The 16,253-nt window shown below is 53.1% G+C and overlaps 1 protein-coding gene across 1 annotated transcript in view; it reads left to right on the plus strand.

Moving 5' to 3' along the window:
- The window catches only part of LOC120747676 (dysferlin-like), a 43,624-nt gene extending 27,688 nt beyond the window's left edge, over nt 1–15,936 (plus strand). Inside the window, exons 15-20 of the mRNA XM_058424324.1 lie at nt 1,635–1,776; nt 10,452–10,551; nt 10,820–10,998; nt 11,847–11,956; nt 14,295–14,442; nt 15,722–15,936. Of these exons, the coding sequence (XP_058280307.1) occupies nt 1,635–1,776; nt 10,452–10,551; nt 10,820–10,998; nt 11,847–11,956; nt 14,295–14,442; nt 15,722–15,760 (718 nt within the window). The 3' untranslated portion in view covers nt 15,761–15,936. The remainder of the gene's footprint in view (nt 1–1,634; nt 1,777–10,451; nt 10,552–10,819; nt 10,999–11,846; nt 11,957–14,294; nt 14,443–15,721) is intronic.
- Nucleotides 15,937–16,253: the final 317 nt, after the last annotated feature.

Raw genomic sequence — 16,253 nt, forward strand, 5'->3', positions numbered from 1 at the left:
CTTCCCTTCCCTTCCCTTCCCTTCCCTTCCCTTCCCTTCCCGGATTTCTCGTGTCAGAGTGCGATCCCAGCCAAGGGAGTTCCTTTTTTTTTTTTTTCTTTGGGATTTACGGGCCAGGAAGAGGCGGGATTTTGGAGCAGACTGTAAATCCCTGGTTTACAATCCTGATTTTCCCCCTGTAAATCCAGAATGCCGTGCGGTTTTCCTGGTATTCCCATCAAGTCCATTGTTATCGGCTCCGGTTGAGCTGTTCCATGCCTTTTGGGGCTCCCAAAGAGTCGTGCTGCTGGAAAAGTGGGAACATCCCGGGATTGCTGAGATCCCTTTCCCAATTTTTAGCATCCAGGAGAATCCTGCAAGGCTTGAAATGAGTAAAACCTTGCTCAGCTTCCAGATCTTCCATGCCAAAGGAAAGTCATCCGGAAAAATCCTATTGGGAGGGGATGAAATGATCCTTTTTGTGCCTAAGGATCTGTCCTATGGATCGGGAATCCAGTGGGGAATGTTCCTTCCATCCACTGCTGCCTTTGGAACAGGGGCTGGAACCTGCCTATCCTAGACTGGATATTAGGGAAAAAACCTTTGTGGAAAAGCTGGCGAGCAGTGGAAAGGGATTCCCAAGAAGTGATGGACAGGCTGGGAGAGGCTGGGAATGTTCCCCTGGAGAAGGGAAAAATCCAGGGAATGCTCAGAGTCCCTGAAGGGGCTCCAGGAGAGCTGGAGAGGGACTGGGGACAAGGGCTGGAGGGACAGGACACAGGGAATGGCTTCCAGTGGGAAAGGGGAGATTGGGCTGGGATCTTGGGAATTGGGAATTCCTGTCTGGGAGGGTGGGGAGGGGCTGGGAATTCTGGAATTCCCGGATTTGCTGTGGCTGCCCCTGGATCCCTGGCAGTGTCCAAGGCCGGGTTGGACATTGGGGTTTGGATCTACCTGGGACAGTGGGAGGTGTTCCTGAACATGGATGGGGTGGGAATGGGATGGGATTTAAGGTCATTTCCAACCCAACCCATTCCAGGATTCTGGAGCCCCTCTGCTCTGGAGCCAGGCTGGGAGAGCTGGGAATGTTCCCCTGGAGAAGGGAAAAATCCAGGGAATGCTCAGAGTCCCTGAAGGGGCTCCAGGAGAGCTGGAGAGGGGCTGGGGACAAGGGCTGGAGGGACAGGACACAGGGAATGGCTTCCAGTGGGAAAGGGGAGATTGGGCTGGGATCTTGGGAATTGGGAATTCCTGTCTGGGAGGGTGGGGAGGGTCTGGGAATTCTGGAATTCCCAGATTTGCTGTGGCTGCCCCTGGATTCCTGGCAGTGCCCAAGGCCAGGTGGGATGGACTTGGATCCACCTGGGATAGTGGGAATTGTCCCTGCCCATGGCGGGCGTGGAATGGGATAATCCTTATTATCTTTCCCACCCAAACCGTTCCATGATTCTGGAATTCTGGAGTTGCTACCCTCAGCTCTGACTGATTTCCCAGCTCTGCGGCTGCTCCATTCCCTCTCCCACCTCCGGGTTTTCCCCACCCCCAGCATCCACCGGGATCAGGAACGTTCAGTTTCCCAACTCATGGATGTCACGACGTGAAGCGAGATCCCAAATCCCGGCCGTGATCCCGATTTCCCTGTTTGTCCCCGGCAGGTGGCTGGTGGGGCACGAGGAGAACAAGCAGAAGACGGACGTCCACTACAGATCCATGGGAGGAGAAGGGAATTTCAACTGGAGATTCGTCTTCCCCTTCGATTATCTCCCGGCGGAGCAGATGTGCCACGTGGCCAGGAAGGTGAGTGCTCCCGGATGGAATTCCGGGGTGGAACGGGAATTCTGGACCTCCACAAGCAGAGCCGTGTAAAGCTCGGCCTTTCCGTGGCGTTGACAGCGAAAATTTGGGAATTTTGTTCAGAAACCCGCGTTCGGAAGCAAAATGACGGGGTTGGGATTAGATGTGGGGTTTTTTTTTGGAGACGCTGATCCGTCTGGGAAGGATTCATCCAGGCTGGAGCAGGAAAAACGTTGGAGCAAGTGTCCAAATGCTCCTGGAGAACAGGGATATTCCAAAGCTGGAGATGGCGATTCCACAGGGATGGTTTGGTGGGAACCTCTGTTTTCCAGCATGGAATAACGGGGCCTTGCGCCATTCCAAAACTTCCCAAAAAGGCTGAAAATGGGGAAAGGAGGGAGCTGCCTCCGAATTCCTGATGGGAGCATGGGCTGGGATGTGCCACTGGAAGAAAAGCTTTGGATTCAGGGAGAGGATTGGATTGGGAGTTGAGGTGGATGGGGTTTTTTTGGATGGGATTTTGATCCTCTCGCTCCTCCGGCTGCTCCTGGTGTTCCTTGGATCGGTTCATGGGAATTGCGCGGATGGAAGGAAACGGGAATGGGGATTGGGATGGGTGCTTGGAATAATGCAGGGGGAAGCTGGATGATGGAAAAGATGGGAATGATGGGAATTAGGGAAAATTGGACACCCAGCAAGAGAGGAGATAAATTGAATTTCCTTCAGCTGGAGATTAAAAGGATTAAGAGGAAAAATCCAGTGGAAGATTCCCTATCCGTGGATGGAACTGGATCATCTTTAAGGTCCCTTCCAACCCAAACCGTTCCATGATTCCGGGGTTTTTGGCTCTTTGTGATCTGTGGACAACAGGGAAAATCCCGGCTCCCTGTGGCACCTCCCTGGAGCCCCAAAGTCCTTCATCCACCTCATCCTGAGCCTTCATCCCTTGGGGACGCTCGGATTTGGGACACCAGCAGGAATTTCCTCATGGAAAGGGAGCTCAGGCCTTGGAATTGCCCAGGGAGGTTTGGAGTCCCCATCCCCTGAGGTGTCCGTGGAATTCCTGGATGTGGCACTCAGCGCCAAGGTGGGAATTGGTCCTAGGTTGGACTGGATGATCCTGGAGGATTTTCCAGCCTCAGTGATCCACGATCCCATGATCCCCGCTCCCTGCTTTAGCTCAGCCTCAGTATTCATGGGATATGAGGTGCCCAAAGATTCCTGCTTGCAATCGGATCATCCCTGAAACCCACCGGGATCCCCCAAAAAAATCCCCTGGGATCCCTAAAAATCCCCTGGGATCCCTAAAAATCCCCGGAATCCGCAAAACCCGCCGAGATCCCCGAAACCCACGGAGATCCCCATCCCATCTTATTTTCCATGGATCCAGCGCCTCGGCCAGGAAGATGCCGAGCGAATCCCCCATCCCAGACAATTCCCATCTTCCAAAGCCCCTTCCCGGGCAGTTCCAACAATCGACAGAATCCCAGCCGGGCCCATTTCACGCTTCATATCCAACAAATCCCGAGTACAGGGTGTACTACATCCAATTATCCCGCTCGGAAAAAGCCGAGGCCCCCCACCCCCGTAAACCCCTTTAAGCAAATCCATCCCGCCGCGCCGCTCTGGAATCTCTTTCCCACCACATGGCTTCCAAGGCTGGATCCGAAAATAAACACCTTGTAAAAGCTCCCAGTTAAAGGCCGGGATAATGAAGGAAAAGCCGGGCGGAGCATTCCGGCCCCGGGAATTTTTTGATCTCGCCATGTGCTGTTTGAACTCCGGCTCGGTTCCTGTGGGCCGTAAAAAAATCCCGGCTGGAGAGGCCGGCGCTGGGAGGTGGAATTTCAATCAAAAGTCGGGAGCGACGGAGGGGGATTGGGAAATGCTCGAAACCACCTGTGCCCAACCGGGCCGGGAGGGAAAGAGGTTTCCGATGGTTCTCCTTTGTTTGCTCCGTGCCGAAGCTGCTGGAAGCATGGCCAGGTGGATTAGGAATCACAGAATTATGGAATTATGGAATTGTGAAATGGTTTGGGTGGGAAGGGAGCTGAAAGCTCATCCGGTTCCATCCAGGGAAAAATTCCTCTATCCCAGGTGGATCCAAGCCCCAGTGTCCAACCTGGCCTTGGGCACTGCCAGGGATCCAGGGGCAGCCACAGCCAATCTGGGAATTCCAGAATTCCCAGCCCCTCCCCACCCTCCCAGACAGGAATTCCCAGTTCCCAAGATCCCAGCCCAATCTCCCCTTTCCCACTGGAAGCCATTCCCTGTGTCCTGTCCCTCCAGCCCTTGTCCCCAGCCCCTCTCCAGCTCTCCTGGAGCCCCTTCAGGGACTCTGAGCATTCCCTGGAATTTTTCCTTTCTCCAGGGGAACATTCCCAGCTCTCCCAGCCTGACTCCAGAGCAGAGGGGCTCCAGAATCCTGGAATGGGTTGGGTTTTGAAGTGACCCTAAATCCCATCCCATTCCCACCTCATCCGTGTTCAGGGACACCTCCCACTATCCCAGGTGGATCCAAGCCCCAGTGTCCAACCTGGCCTTGGGCACTTCCCAGGATGGAGCTGGATTTTCCCAATCCAACCATTATCACTGCTGGATCCACCACTGGGAACACAGACAGGAATTCCCAGTTCCCAAGATCCCAGCCCAATCTCCCCTTTCCCACTGGAAGCCATTCCCTGTGTCCTGTCCCTCCAGCCCTTGTCCCCAGCCCCTCTCCAGCTCTCCTGGAGCCCCTTCAGGGACTCGGAGGATTCCCTGGATTTTTCCCTTCTCCAGGGCAACATTCCCAGCTCTCCCGGCTTTTCCTCCCAGCAGAGCTGCTCCATCCCTCTGACCATCCTGGTGCCTCCTCTGGATCGCTCCAAGAGCTCCACGTCCTTCCCAAGCTGGGAATTCCAGAGCTGGAATTCCTGTAGGTGGGGGCTCCATGGGTCATCCCAACTCAGGTTACAAATGCTCTTCCCCCAAAAATAACAGGGATGCCCCTGGATAACGGGGTGTCCATGATTTTTTGGTCTGATGTGAACACTTTGGGAGCCTGGAAATCCAGGGAAAACCACGGAAAACCCTGGGAAAACTGAGGGAAAACCCAAGGAAACCCAGGTGCCGCTCTTATTCCTGCTTTTCTGAACCTTCCGACCACTCCAGGATGGTTTTCCATAACTTTCCTGGCTGGATTAATGTCATAAAGATTTTTCTTCTCCTTCTGAGAGAGGAATTTCCACCAATCCGAGTTTCTAAAGTATTTCCATGGAAGGGAAGTATTCCCATCTCTAGGAGAGCTCTCCTGAAAACATGGGAATGCTTTTTTAATGCCTTTCTCAGCATTCCTTTGGAATTTCCATCCTTTTCCCCGCTTTTGTTCCTGGTGCCATCTTTCTCTTCCAGCCCCGGAAAATTCAAGCCGTGTTGGCTGCACGGGAAGAGCACATTCCCGGATTATTGAGTCCTGGGGGAAAACAGTTTCTGGGATGGAAAACGGGAAAATCATGGAATGATTTATGATGGAAAAGCCCTCTAGGCCCCCCAGCTCTGCCGAGGCCACCTCCCCGAGTGCCGCATCCAGAGGGATTTGAAATCATTCCCGGGATGGACATTCCATTGTTTCTCTGGGCGGCCTCTGCATGGCTGGACAACCCTTTCCACGAAGGCGTTTTCCCTAAATTCCAACCTCAACCGGAAATGTAATCTTTGGATTCCCTGTCTAAGCCTGTTACCGGGACAACCAGGACAATCCGAGGTCGCTTGGATGTGGATCCCGTTTTCCCGGGCATCCTCTCGGGGAAGAGCTCGGCTCCCACATCCCGCCGGGTGGAAAATGCTTGGAATCGCTTTCGGAAGCTTCAGCTTCCCTCGCTAATTCCAGCGGCTGCTGGACGCCAAATCCGGATCTGGGGAATTCTTTGTGGGGGGGGGAAAGGGCTCGCGTGGAATGTCGGAGCAAACGGCGTCTCCATGGATGTGCCGCGTTCCAGTTCTCGGATTCTTGCGGACATGGAGGGGCCGGAGCGCGTCCAGGGGAGGGAACGGAGCTGGGAAGGGGCTGGAGCACCGGGAAAAGCTGAGGAAGCTGGGAAAAGGGGCTCAGCCTGGAGAAAAGGAGGATCCAGAGGGACCCTGTGGCTCTGCACAACTCCCTGGAATGCTGGAATGAGGTGGGAGTCGGGATCTGCTCCCAGGGAATAACAGGAAAAGAGGGAACAGCCTCAGGCTGTGCCAGGCTCAGGTTGGACAGCAGCAGGAATTTCCTCATGGAAAGGGAGCTCAGGAATTGGAAGTGCCCAGGGAGGTTTGGAATCCCCATCCCTGGAGGTGTCCAAGGAATTCCCGGGTGTGGCGCTCAGCGCCAAGGTGGGGATCGGGCACAGCTCGGACTGGATGCGTCCCAAAGTTCCTTTCCAGCCTCAGGGATCCTGGGATTCCGCAAATCTTCGGGAACAGGAGGGAAAATGACTGATTTTAAAGGAATACCGGTGAGGCTCAGCCTGGAGAAAAGGAGGATCAGGAGCAAACTTCTGGCTCCACAACTTCCTGAAAGGTTGGAGCCAGGTGGGAGTCGGGATCTGTTCCCAGGGAATAACGGGAAAAGAGGGAACAGCCTCAGGCTGTGCCAGGGGAGGCCCAGGTTGGACATCAGCAGGAATTTCCCCATGGAAAGGGAGCTCAGGCCTTGGAAGTGCCCAGGGAGGTTTGGAATCCCCATCCCTGGAGGTATCCAAGGAATTTCTGGATGTGGCACTCAGTGCCAATCCCAGGTTGGACTGGATGATCCCAAAGTTCCTTTCCAACCTCAGGGATTCTGTGACATCCAAGGAGAGTCTCCTGCATGTCCAGGACTCCCAGATTCCTGCAGGATGCACCCGGAATGGGACTTTTCGGGAGCAAACTTCTTCTCCTTCCCCAAAAAATCGGATTTCCTCCTTTGCGTTCGGGAGCACATTCACAATCCGGGAGAAATGCAGCCCTGTCAATTTTCCCGGGAATCGGAGCCGATTTTTTTTTTTCCCCCACCTTCCCTGCTGCTTTATCCACACAGATCCATAAAATATCCCTGAGTCTCCCTTCGCTTGGAAAACAAACCCGCAAACAGTAATTCCGGCCTTTTTTTTCCCCATGGCTTGGACAAGGCCGGGATATAAATTTCATGCTCCGGGTTGTTTTTATAGGGAATGTTCGGAGCTCGATTTAATCATGGAAGTGAATTTCACGCTGCCATAAACTTCTCTCGGCATCGAATTCCCCCATCCTGATTCCCTGTTCCTTTTCCCGCCTTTCCAGCGGATTTCTGGGTTGTTCCCAGCTCGACTGGGCTTGGAGCAGGGAGGTTTTGTCTCCAGCCAAATGATATTTTATGGAATTTTTCCGTTTTAAAAAAAAAAAAAAAAAAAAAAAAAAAAAAAAAAAAAAAAGGGGGTTGGAATTTGGAGAGATGGAGCATTGAATTCCCACCTGGAAAGGGTTGAACCCCACCGGAGTTGCCCCTGGAATGCCGGGGTGTTGTTCTGCGGGATTGGGATGCAGAGGGTGCAGAGCCAAGGTTTTGTTCCCTCTTTCCTTGGGCGTTGCGGTGGGAAGGAGCGAAGGCGGGATCCCGAAGTCCGCTGGGTTCGCCAGCAATTCCACGGAATCCTGGAATGCTTCGGACCTTAAAACCCATCCAGGGAAAAATTCCGCCGTCCCAGGCGGATCCAAGCCCTGTCCAACCTTGGATGCTTCCAGGGATGGGACAAACCACGGCTTCTCTGGGAATTCCGTCCCAGCTCCTCCCCACCCTCCCAGCCAGGAATTCCTTCCCAATATCCCACCCAGCCTTTCCTTCACCTTCATTATCCCGAGGGACACGGATCCAGTTGGGACGGGTGGGAGATGGCTCCGAGTGCGAGGTTTTCCTCCAGCTTGGCTCCGTGTGGATGGGATGGGGCAAGGAGAGATTCCAACGAATCCTTAGGAATTTGCATCGACCCGGAAAGGGAGCATGGGATGCGCCTGGAGCATGCACGCATCCATGGAATACACAGAGCTCGTGGAAGTTTCCTTTCCAGGGAATGTTCCAGCCGGGAAATGAGATGGTCTTGGGGGTCCTTTCCAGCCACAAACCTGTCCGGAATTCCGTATATTTCCCCCTTTTCCAAGCCAAGCTCAGATGGGCACCTGGATTTCTCCTGGAAAGGGACGATCCAAAGGAGCTCGTGGTGTTCACCTTGGAGATGGATCTTCCACCACCTTGGAATTTTCCAGCCCCTCCCTCGCAGCTTTGATATCCATGGATCCATCGCTCCTGGATCCCTGTGGATCCCTTCTTTCCCAGTTTCTGGGAAAAGGGAAGAATCGCCATCAGCTCTTCCCCCTTTTTTTTTAGCAGTTTTAATTTAAAACGGCTGGAAAAGCTGGGGAAAAATCCCCTTGGATCAGCATTCCCCTGGATAAACATCCATCCCAACCCACTGCAACCAGCGGAGGGGAGAGAGGGAATTTTCCATGGACTTCACTTGGGATTTCTGGACTATCTAATGTCTCAAATGCATCCATAAAATGCTCCGATGCAAAATTCCTGGCGCGTTCCTCCCAAAAACCGGGCAGGGAATGGAGCGAAATTGGAACAGAACCATCCAGGGGGATCTCTTAAAGGGAATCCAATGGGATCAGAGTGCCCACGGACTCCCAGCTGGAATATTTATGTTCCCGTGGAATGTGACACGTTTCCCCTCCTTTTTTATAATTTAATATCGGATGGAATAATGAACCCGAGTCTCGGGGTGAATTTATGGAGCGACGGGTGAATAGCGCCGGAGTTTCCTGGTTTTAATTAAATCCCGTCATTTCTGACGCTTCCAGGAGGAATTGCTGCTGGGACGCCCTCGGAGGGGCGTCAGGAATCCCGCTGGGATTTTCCTCCTCTTTGCTGGAGCCAGGAATAACGATCCCAACTATCCCTCGGCTTTGGGTGGGATTTTGTCTTCCTCCTCTATCCCAACATTTCTTTTTGGACGTCAGGTGGAATTTTTTTCCATGGAAAGGGTGAAAGTGCCCAGTGAGGTTTGGAGTCTCCATCCCTAGAGGTGTCCAAGGAATTCCTGGATGCTGATGTGGGAATTGGGCACAGCTTGGACTCGCTGATCCCAAAGGGCTTTTCCAACCTCAGGGATTCTGGGATTCTTAGTGCTAACTCCCAGGCATCCCAACAGTGCTGTTAGATCCCAGCTGGAAAAAATTCCTTGTTTCACACACGGAAATTGTGATATGGCTGCTGCTTCCCAGGCAGGGGATATTCCTTACTCCGGGGTGCAGAACTGATGGATAACTTGGAAATGTTCAACCTGGAGAAGGGAAGGATCCAGGGAGAGCTTCCAGCACATTCCAGGGCCTAAAGGATCTCCAGGAGAGCTGGAGAGGGGCTGGGGACAAGGGCTGGAGGGACAGGACACAGGGAATGGCTTCCAGTGGGAAAGGGGAGATTGGGCTGGGATCTTGGGCATTGGGAATTCCTGTCTGGGAGGGTGGGGAGGGTCTGGGAATTCTGGAATTCCCAGCTTTGCTGTGGCTGCCCCTGGATCCCTGGCAGTGTCCGAGGCCAGGTTGGACATTGGGGCTTGGATCCACCTGGGATAGTGGGAGGAGTCCCTGCCCATGGAATGGGGTGGAGTGGGATCTTTAAAGTCCCTTCCCACCCAACCCATTCCAGGATTCTGGAGCCCCTCTGCTCTGGAGCCAGGCTGGGAGAGCTGGGAATGTTCCCCTGGAGAAGGGAAAAATCCAGGGAATGCTCCGAGTCCCTGAAGGGGCTCCAGGAGAGCTGGAGAGGGGCTGGGGACAAGGGCTGGAGGGACAGGACACAGGGAATGGCTTCCAGTGGGAAAGGGGAGATTGGGCTGGGATCTTGGGCACTGGGAATTCCTGTCTGGGAGGGTGGGGAGGGTCTGGGAATTCTGGAATTCCCAGCTTTGCTGTGGCTGCCCCTGGATCCCTGGCAGTGCCCAAGGCCAGGCTGGACATTGGAGTCTGGAGCAAGCTGTGTGATATCAGCAGATTTCCTGGGATACCATGGAATCTTCCATTCCATATCCATGTTCTGTGAATAAATTCAGGAGCCAGGGGTGGCCTGAACTGGCATTTGATGGTCTCCGATTGCCCCACTGCCTGTGACAGACCTGGGAGCTGGTCGGCTCCGTGGTGGATCTGGAAAGGGAAGGGAATTCCTGGGGAATTCTCTGCCAGAAGCTCTGATTTAGGTGTCAATCCCATAAATTTCCATGAATTAATAGGAGGGTGAAGTTTCGGCAGCGCTGGGACTCAACACGTGTTGCTCTCTTCACCTTGGAGAGCTGCCCTCACTGGAATTGTGGGAATTTCTCTTGCTCCTAAGGATCCTGTTTGGGATCCCATGGAGCCTTTTCCTAGATTAAATTAAATTAAAGTAAAGTAAAGTAAATTATTTAACTAAAATTAATTGCATTAATTTAAATCATTAAATTATGGCATGAATTGTTCCCAACACCTTCCAGAAGCAACTTGGGTTTTTCCACCGGTTATCCTTATCCAAGTGTTTTCCACTGCTCCTGGAGATCCAGAGCAGGACACCCCAGTAATTCCAGGATTTCCAGAGCCGGGGCTTTTCCCAGTTATCCCGATGAATCTTTCATTTTCCCGTGGTTTCTTTCCCGGTGGGATTTTAGGAACACTTCTGGAGCTTGGACAAGACGGAAAACAAGATCCCACCCCAGCTGATCCTCCAGATCTGGGACAACGACAAGTTCTCCTTCGATGACTACTTGGGTAAGTTGGGAATTTTGGGATCCATCCCCAAAAAAAAAAAGGAAAAAAAATCACCGGCACAGGTTGTCCAGAGAAGCCACGGATGCTCCATCCCTGGAAGTGTCCAAGGCCGGGTTGGGTGGGGCTTGGATCCGCCTGGGATAATGGGAGTTGGGAGTTTGGATTGGGATGGTCGGGGTGGCCCAAACTCCGTGGGATCAGGGAACATTCTGAGGATTCTAAGGATTGCCCCGCCGAGATGTCTCACCTGGAACGCTCTTCCCGGCAGGGTCCATCCAGATGGATCTCAACAGGATGCCCAAGCCTGCCAAAACGGCGGAAAAATGCTCCTTGGATCTTGTGGACGATTCCCTGTCCTCCGGCCGCTCCGTGTCCCTCTTCGAGCAGAAGACCGTCAAGGGCTGGTGGCCCTGCGTGGCCGAGCAGGAAAAGCGGAAGATCCTGGCGGTAAAGCGGCCTTTCCATGTTTTCCCTTGGATCCTCCGCTCCAATTCCCATCCCTGGAGGTGCCCAGGGCCAGGTTGGATGAGGATTGGAGCGCCCTGGGATAGCGGAAGTTTCCCTGCCCACGGCGCGAGGCGGGAACGGATGGGCGTTAAATCCCTTCCCAATCCAAGCCGCTCCAGAATTCCCTGGAAGCTTTGTCCAGTTCAAGCCAGGGCAAGAGATTCCATTTCCGGCTGGAGATTTTTGTGGATTTTGCGGTTGGCTGGAAGTTTTCCGGCGCTGCGCTGGGGAATGGTCGGGTTTTGTGGGATTTTCACCGTGGTTTTGGGAATGTGCCACTGAATTTGGCTCCGGATCGTGACTATTCCCAAGGATCTTGTGTACCAGGAAAAAAATTCCAGCTGCTAAAGGTGCCCGGGCTCTTGTTGCGGGTTTTGGTGGCTGTTCCATGCAGCTGAGGGAATCCAGGCAGGGAATTGGCTCATTCAGCCAAAAAAACCTGAGCTGGTTCCAGGGAAATTGGGAATCGGGGAATTGGGAGAGACGGGATGTGGCACTCAGTGATCGGTCACAGCTTGGACTTGATCCCAGAGGATTTTCCAGCCTCAGTGATCCTGGGATTCAGTGGTTGCCCAGATTTGGGTGTCAGTGGAATCTGGGATTTCCTGGAATATCTCCAGTGACAGATGAGGGATTCCTGGAATCCTGGGATCCTCGTGGTCATTGTTGGGAGTGGTTTGGTTGTGTATTTTCTTCCCCTAATCCCTATTTTCCATCCCACGTCCATTCCTCACTTTTCCTCCCCTGTTTTTTGGGATAATAAATCCATTTTTGTTTAACCCGTCCAGGGGAAACTGGAGATGACTTTGGAAATCGTGGCGGAGCAGGAGCACGAGGAGCGCCCGGCCGGGATGGGACGGGATGAGCCGAACATGAATCCCAGGCTGGAGGATCCCAAGTAAGAACATCCCGAAGGGAAAAGCAGCAACCAGGGCGTGGAGTTCTCGAGGTCCGAATGGGAATTCTGGGTTTCCAGCTGGAAGGAACTGGGCTGAATTGGGTTTGCTCCTGGGTAGGATCCACTCGGAACTGGCGGAAGAGGGGAGACAGTCCAGGGAAACTGGGACTGGGGTCTGGAGCACCAGTGGGATTGGGAAACTGGTCTGGACCGGGAATCCAGAGGGATCAGAAGACTAGTCTGGACCATGAATCCAGAGGGATCGGAAGACTGGTCTGGACCAGGAATCCAGTGGGATTGGGAAACTGACCTGGATCACCAATCCAGTGGGATTGGGAAACTGACCTGGATCACCAGTCCAGTGGGATAGGGAGATTGGCCTGGATCACCAGTCCAGTGGGATTGGGAGATTGGCCTGGATCACCAATCCAGTGGGATTGGGAGATTGGCCTGGATCACCAGTCCAGTGGGATTGGGAGATTGGCCTGGATCACCAATCCAGTGGGATTGGGAAACTGACCTGGATCACCAATCCAGTGGGATTGGGAAACTGACCTGGATCACCAATCCAGTGGGATTGGGAAACTGACCTGGATCACCAATCCAGTGGGATTGGGAGGTTGGCCTGGATCACCAATCCAGTGGGATTGGGAGGTTGGCCTGGATCACCAATCCAGTGGGATTGGGAAGTTGGCCTGGATCAAAAAGGAGGATGTTGGTGGGATATCCCCAGAGGGATGAGGGGCCTGACACATTCCAGTGGGATTTGGGAGGCTGGTCTGGACCATGAATCCAGTGGGATTTGGAGTCTGGTCTGGGCCACCAAGGAGGAGATTCATGGGATGTATCCAGAAAGATGGAAGAGCCGAGAGCAGTGGGATTGGGAAACTGCTCTCGACCATGAATCCATTTGGATTGGGATTCTGGTCTGTATCACCAGTCCAGTGGGATTTGGGAGGCTGGTCTGGATCGTGGATTCATTGGGATTTGGAAGCTGATCTCAGGCACACATGCACTGGGATTGGGAGGCTGGTCTGGATCACAAATCCGTTGGGATTGTGAGATTGGTCTGGACCATGGATCCATTAGGATTTGGAAGCTGGTCTTGGCCATCCATCCATTGGGATTGGGAGATTGGTCTGGATCATGGATCCGTTAGGATTTGGAAGCTGGTCTCGGGCACCCATCCATTGGGACTGGGAGATTGGTCTGGACCATGGATCCATTAGGATTTGGAAGCTGGTCTCGGCCATCCATCCATTGGGATTGGGAGATTGGTCTGGATCATGGATCCATTGGGATTTGGAAGCTGGTCTCGGGCACCCATCCATTGGGACTGGGAGGCTGGTCTGGATCACAAATCCATTGGGATTGGGAGATTGGTCTGGACTGTGGATCCGTTGGGATTTGGAAGCTGGTCTGGATCACAAATCCAGCGGGATTGTGAGATTGGTCTGGACCATGGATCCGTTGGGATTTGGAAGCTGGTCTGGATCACAAATCCAGCAGGATTGTGAGATTGGTCCGGACCATGGATCCGTTGGGATTTGGAAGCTGGTCTCGAGCACCCATCCATTGGGATTGGGAGGCTGGTCTGGATCACAAATCCATTGGCATTGTGGGATTGGTCCGGACCATGGATCCATTGGGATTTGGAAGCTGGTCTGGATCACAAATCCACTGGGATTGGGAGGCTGATTTGGATTCCAAATCCACTGGGATTGGGAGGCTGATTTGGATTCCAAATCCACTGGGATTGGGAGGCTGATTTGGATTCCAAATCCACTGGGATTGGGAGGCTGATTTGGATTCCAAATCCACTGGGATTGGGAGGCTGATTTGGATTCCAAATCCACTGGGATTGGGAGGCTGATTTGGATTCCAAATCCACTGGGATTGGGAGGCTGATTTGGATTCCAAATCCAGTGGGATTGGAAGACTGATTTGGATTCCAAATCCAGCGGGATTGGGAGGCTGATTTGGATTCCAAATCCAGCGGGATTGGAAGGCTGATTTGGATTCCAAATCCACTGGGATTGGGAGGCTGATTTGGATTCCAAATCCAGCGGGATTGGGAGGCTGATTTGGATTCCAAATCCACTGGGATTTGGAAGCTGGTCTGGATCACAAATCCACTGGGATTGGGAGGCTGATTTGGATTCCAAATCCACTGGGATTGGGAGGCTGATTTGGATTCCAAATCCAGCGGGATTGGGAGGCTGATTTGGATTCCAAATCCATTGGGATTGGGAGGCTGGTCCGGACCAGCAAGGCGGATGGGACTGGGGATCCAGGAGGACGGAATTCTGAGGTGACCTCCCCTTTCCATCGGCTCCAGGCGTCCCGAGACCTCCTTCCTGTGGTTCACGTCCCCCTACAAGACCCTCAAGTTCATCCTGTGGCGCCGCTACAAGTGGGCGCTGATCCTGGCCTTCCTCCTCTTCATCCTGCTGCTTTTCCTGGGAATCTTCGTCTACGCCTTCCCGGTACGGAGCGGCCGGGAGAGGACGGGGATTGGCCGAGGTCTGAGGGATTCGGGGAGGGGGATGGAAAATTCCGTGCTGAGGAACACAGTGGGTTCCAAAGGGACTTTTTTTTATTTGTTTTGGGATCCTCGTGGGAAAAAATACGGAGCGGCTGGAGCACGGCTGGGAGTGGGAATGGAGTTGGGAAGGGGATGGAGCGCCAGGAAGAGCTGAGGGAGCTGGGAAAGGGGATCGTCCTGGAGAAAAGCGGGATCAGAGGGGACCTTCTGGCTCCCCACAATTCCCTGGAAGTTTGGAACCAGTTTGGGATTTGGGATGTGCTCCCGGGGGAAAACAGGACAAGAGGGAATGGCCTCAAGTTGTTCCAAGGGAATTTTTTGGTTGGATATTAGGGAAGATCCCTCATGGAAAGGGGTGTCCAGCCCTGGAGCAGTGGTGGAGTCCCCATCCATGGAATTATTCCAAAAAACATCCAGATGTGGGATTTGAGGACACGGATAATGATGAACTGGGGCTGGGGAGCTTTTCCAACCTCAGCGATTCCATGAAAACAAGAATGGTGGAGATCCCCCCAAAAAAAACACGGGAGTGTCATTCCTGGGGTGTCCTCAGCAACGCAAAGTGCTGGCACTGGGATAGATCCCGAGGTTTTCCGGGATGCAGAGGGAAAAAATCTGGGATAGCTTTGCCTGCCTTGATTGCCTTTGGGAAAATTCCACGGGGGATGGGGCAGGGCTGGAGAAGCCGCCTCCTGCTGGAAAGGGCTGCATTCCAGAAAAATCTCGGAGCGGCTTTGGGAATGCTCCAGGACCCCTTTCCAAAGGGGCAGAACAGGTGATGTCCCGGATTTTGTGGGATCATGGAAAAAGGAGCTGTAGGGATACAGGGCCAGGGGTTGGGTGGTGAATCCGTGAGATCTGTGGGAATCCCAGAGGATGGGAAGGAGCAGCGGGATCCGGAGGAGAGGAGGAGGTTCCAGCAAATCAGGGAAAACTGGGAATATTTCCCACCGGCCAGACGCTGGGATGGTGCTGGAAGGAGGGGCCAAATTTATTCCAAGGGTTTGAAGAGGTTGGAATTCCTCTTAGAAAACTTTGGGAATAGCAACCAAAATCCAGGGATGACTCCCAGTGCTGGTTAAATTCTTCCAGTGATTCCCTCGTTTTTCCAATGACTCCCACGTTTTCCCAACGATTCCCATGTTTTCCCAATGATTCCCTTATTCTTCCAATGATTCCCTCATTTTTCCGGTGTTTCCCATGTTTTTCCATCCTTCCAGAACTACGCTGCTATGAAACTGGTGAAACCTTTCAACTGAAGCTACTCCCGTGCCTGCCTGGGAATTTTGGGAAGGAATTCTGCCTCCGGAAGTGGAGAAGGGACAACCTCATCCAGGCCTCCAGCTGCTGCCAAAGGCTCCGCTTCCCTTCGGAATTCCACCCGGGAAGCGTCACGTAACCAAAGCCTCCAGCAAAATATTCCCGATTTTCCAGCCTTCTGTGTCTTGTTTGAGTTTTCCTGCTGCTCTGGTTGGTAAATCCCAAATTCCGGTGAAAATCCGAGGAGGGAGCAGGGAAAGGACTTCTCCATCCGTAAACTGGGAATGTGCAGAGGATCCTCAGGGCGGGATCTGGGATTTGCCGGCCTGAACGAATCCCAGAGATTCCAAGCACTTTTTTCTTCTCTGATCCAGCCTCAGTTTCCCTTTTCCCTGTATTATCCCATTTATATCTTGTAAACCTGAGGAAAATGTGTTGGAAAACCGGAATCCCTGGGATGACACATCGCTTCCCCAAAGCTGAAATCATGGG

Source organism: Hirundo rustica, unplaced genomic scaffold, assembly GCF_015227805.2.
Source record: "Hirundo rustica isolate bHirRus1 unplaced genomic scaffold, bHirRus1.pri.v3 scaffold_154_arrow_ctg1, whole genome shotgun sequence".
Lineage (NCBI taxonomy): Eukaryota > Metazoa > Chordata > Aves > Passeriformes > Hirundinidae > Hirundo > Hirundo rustica.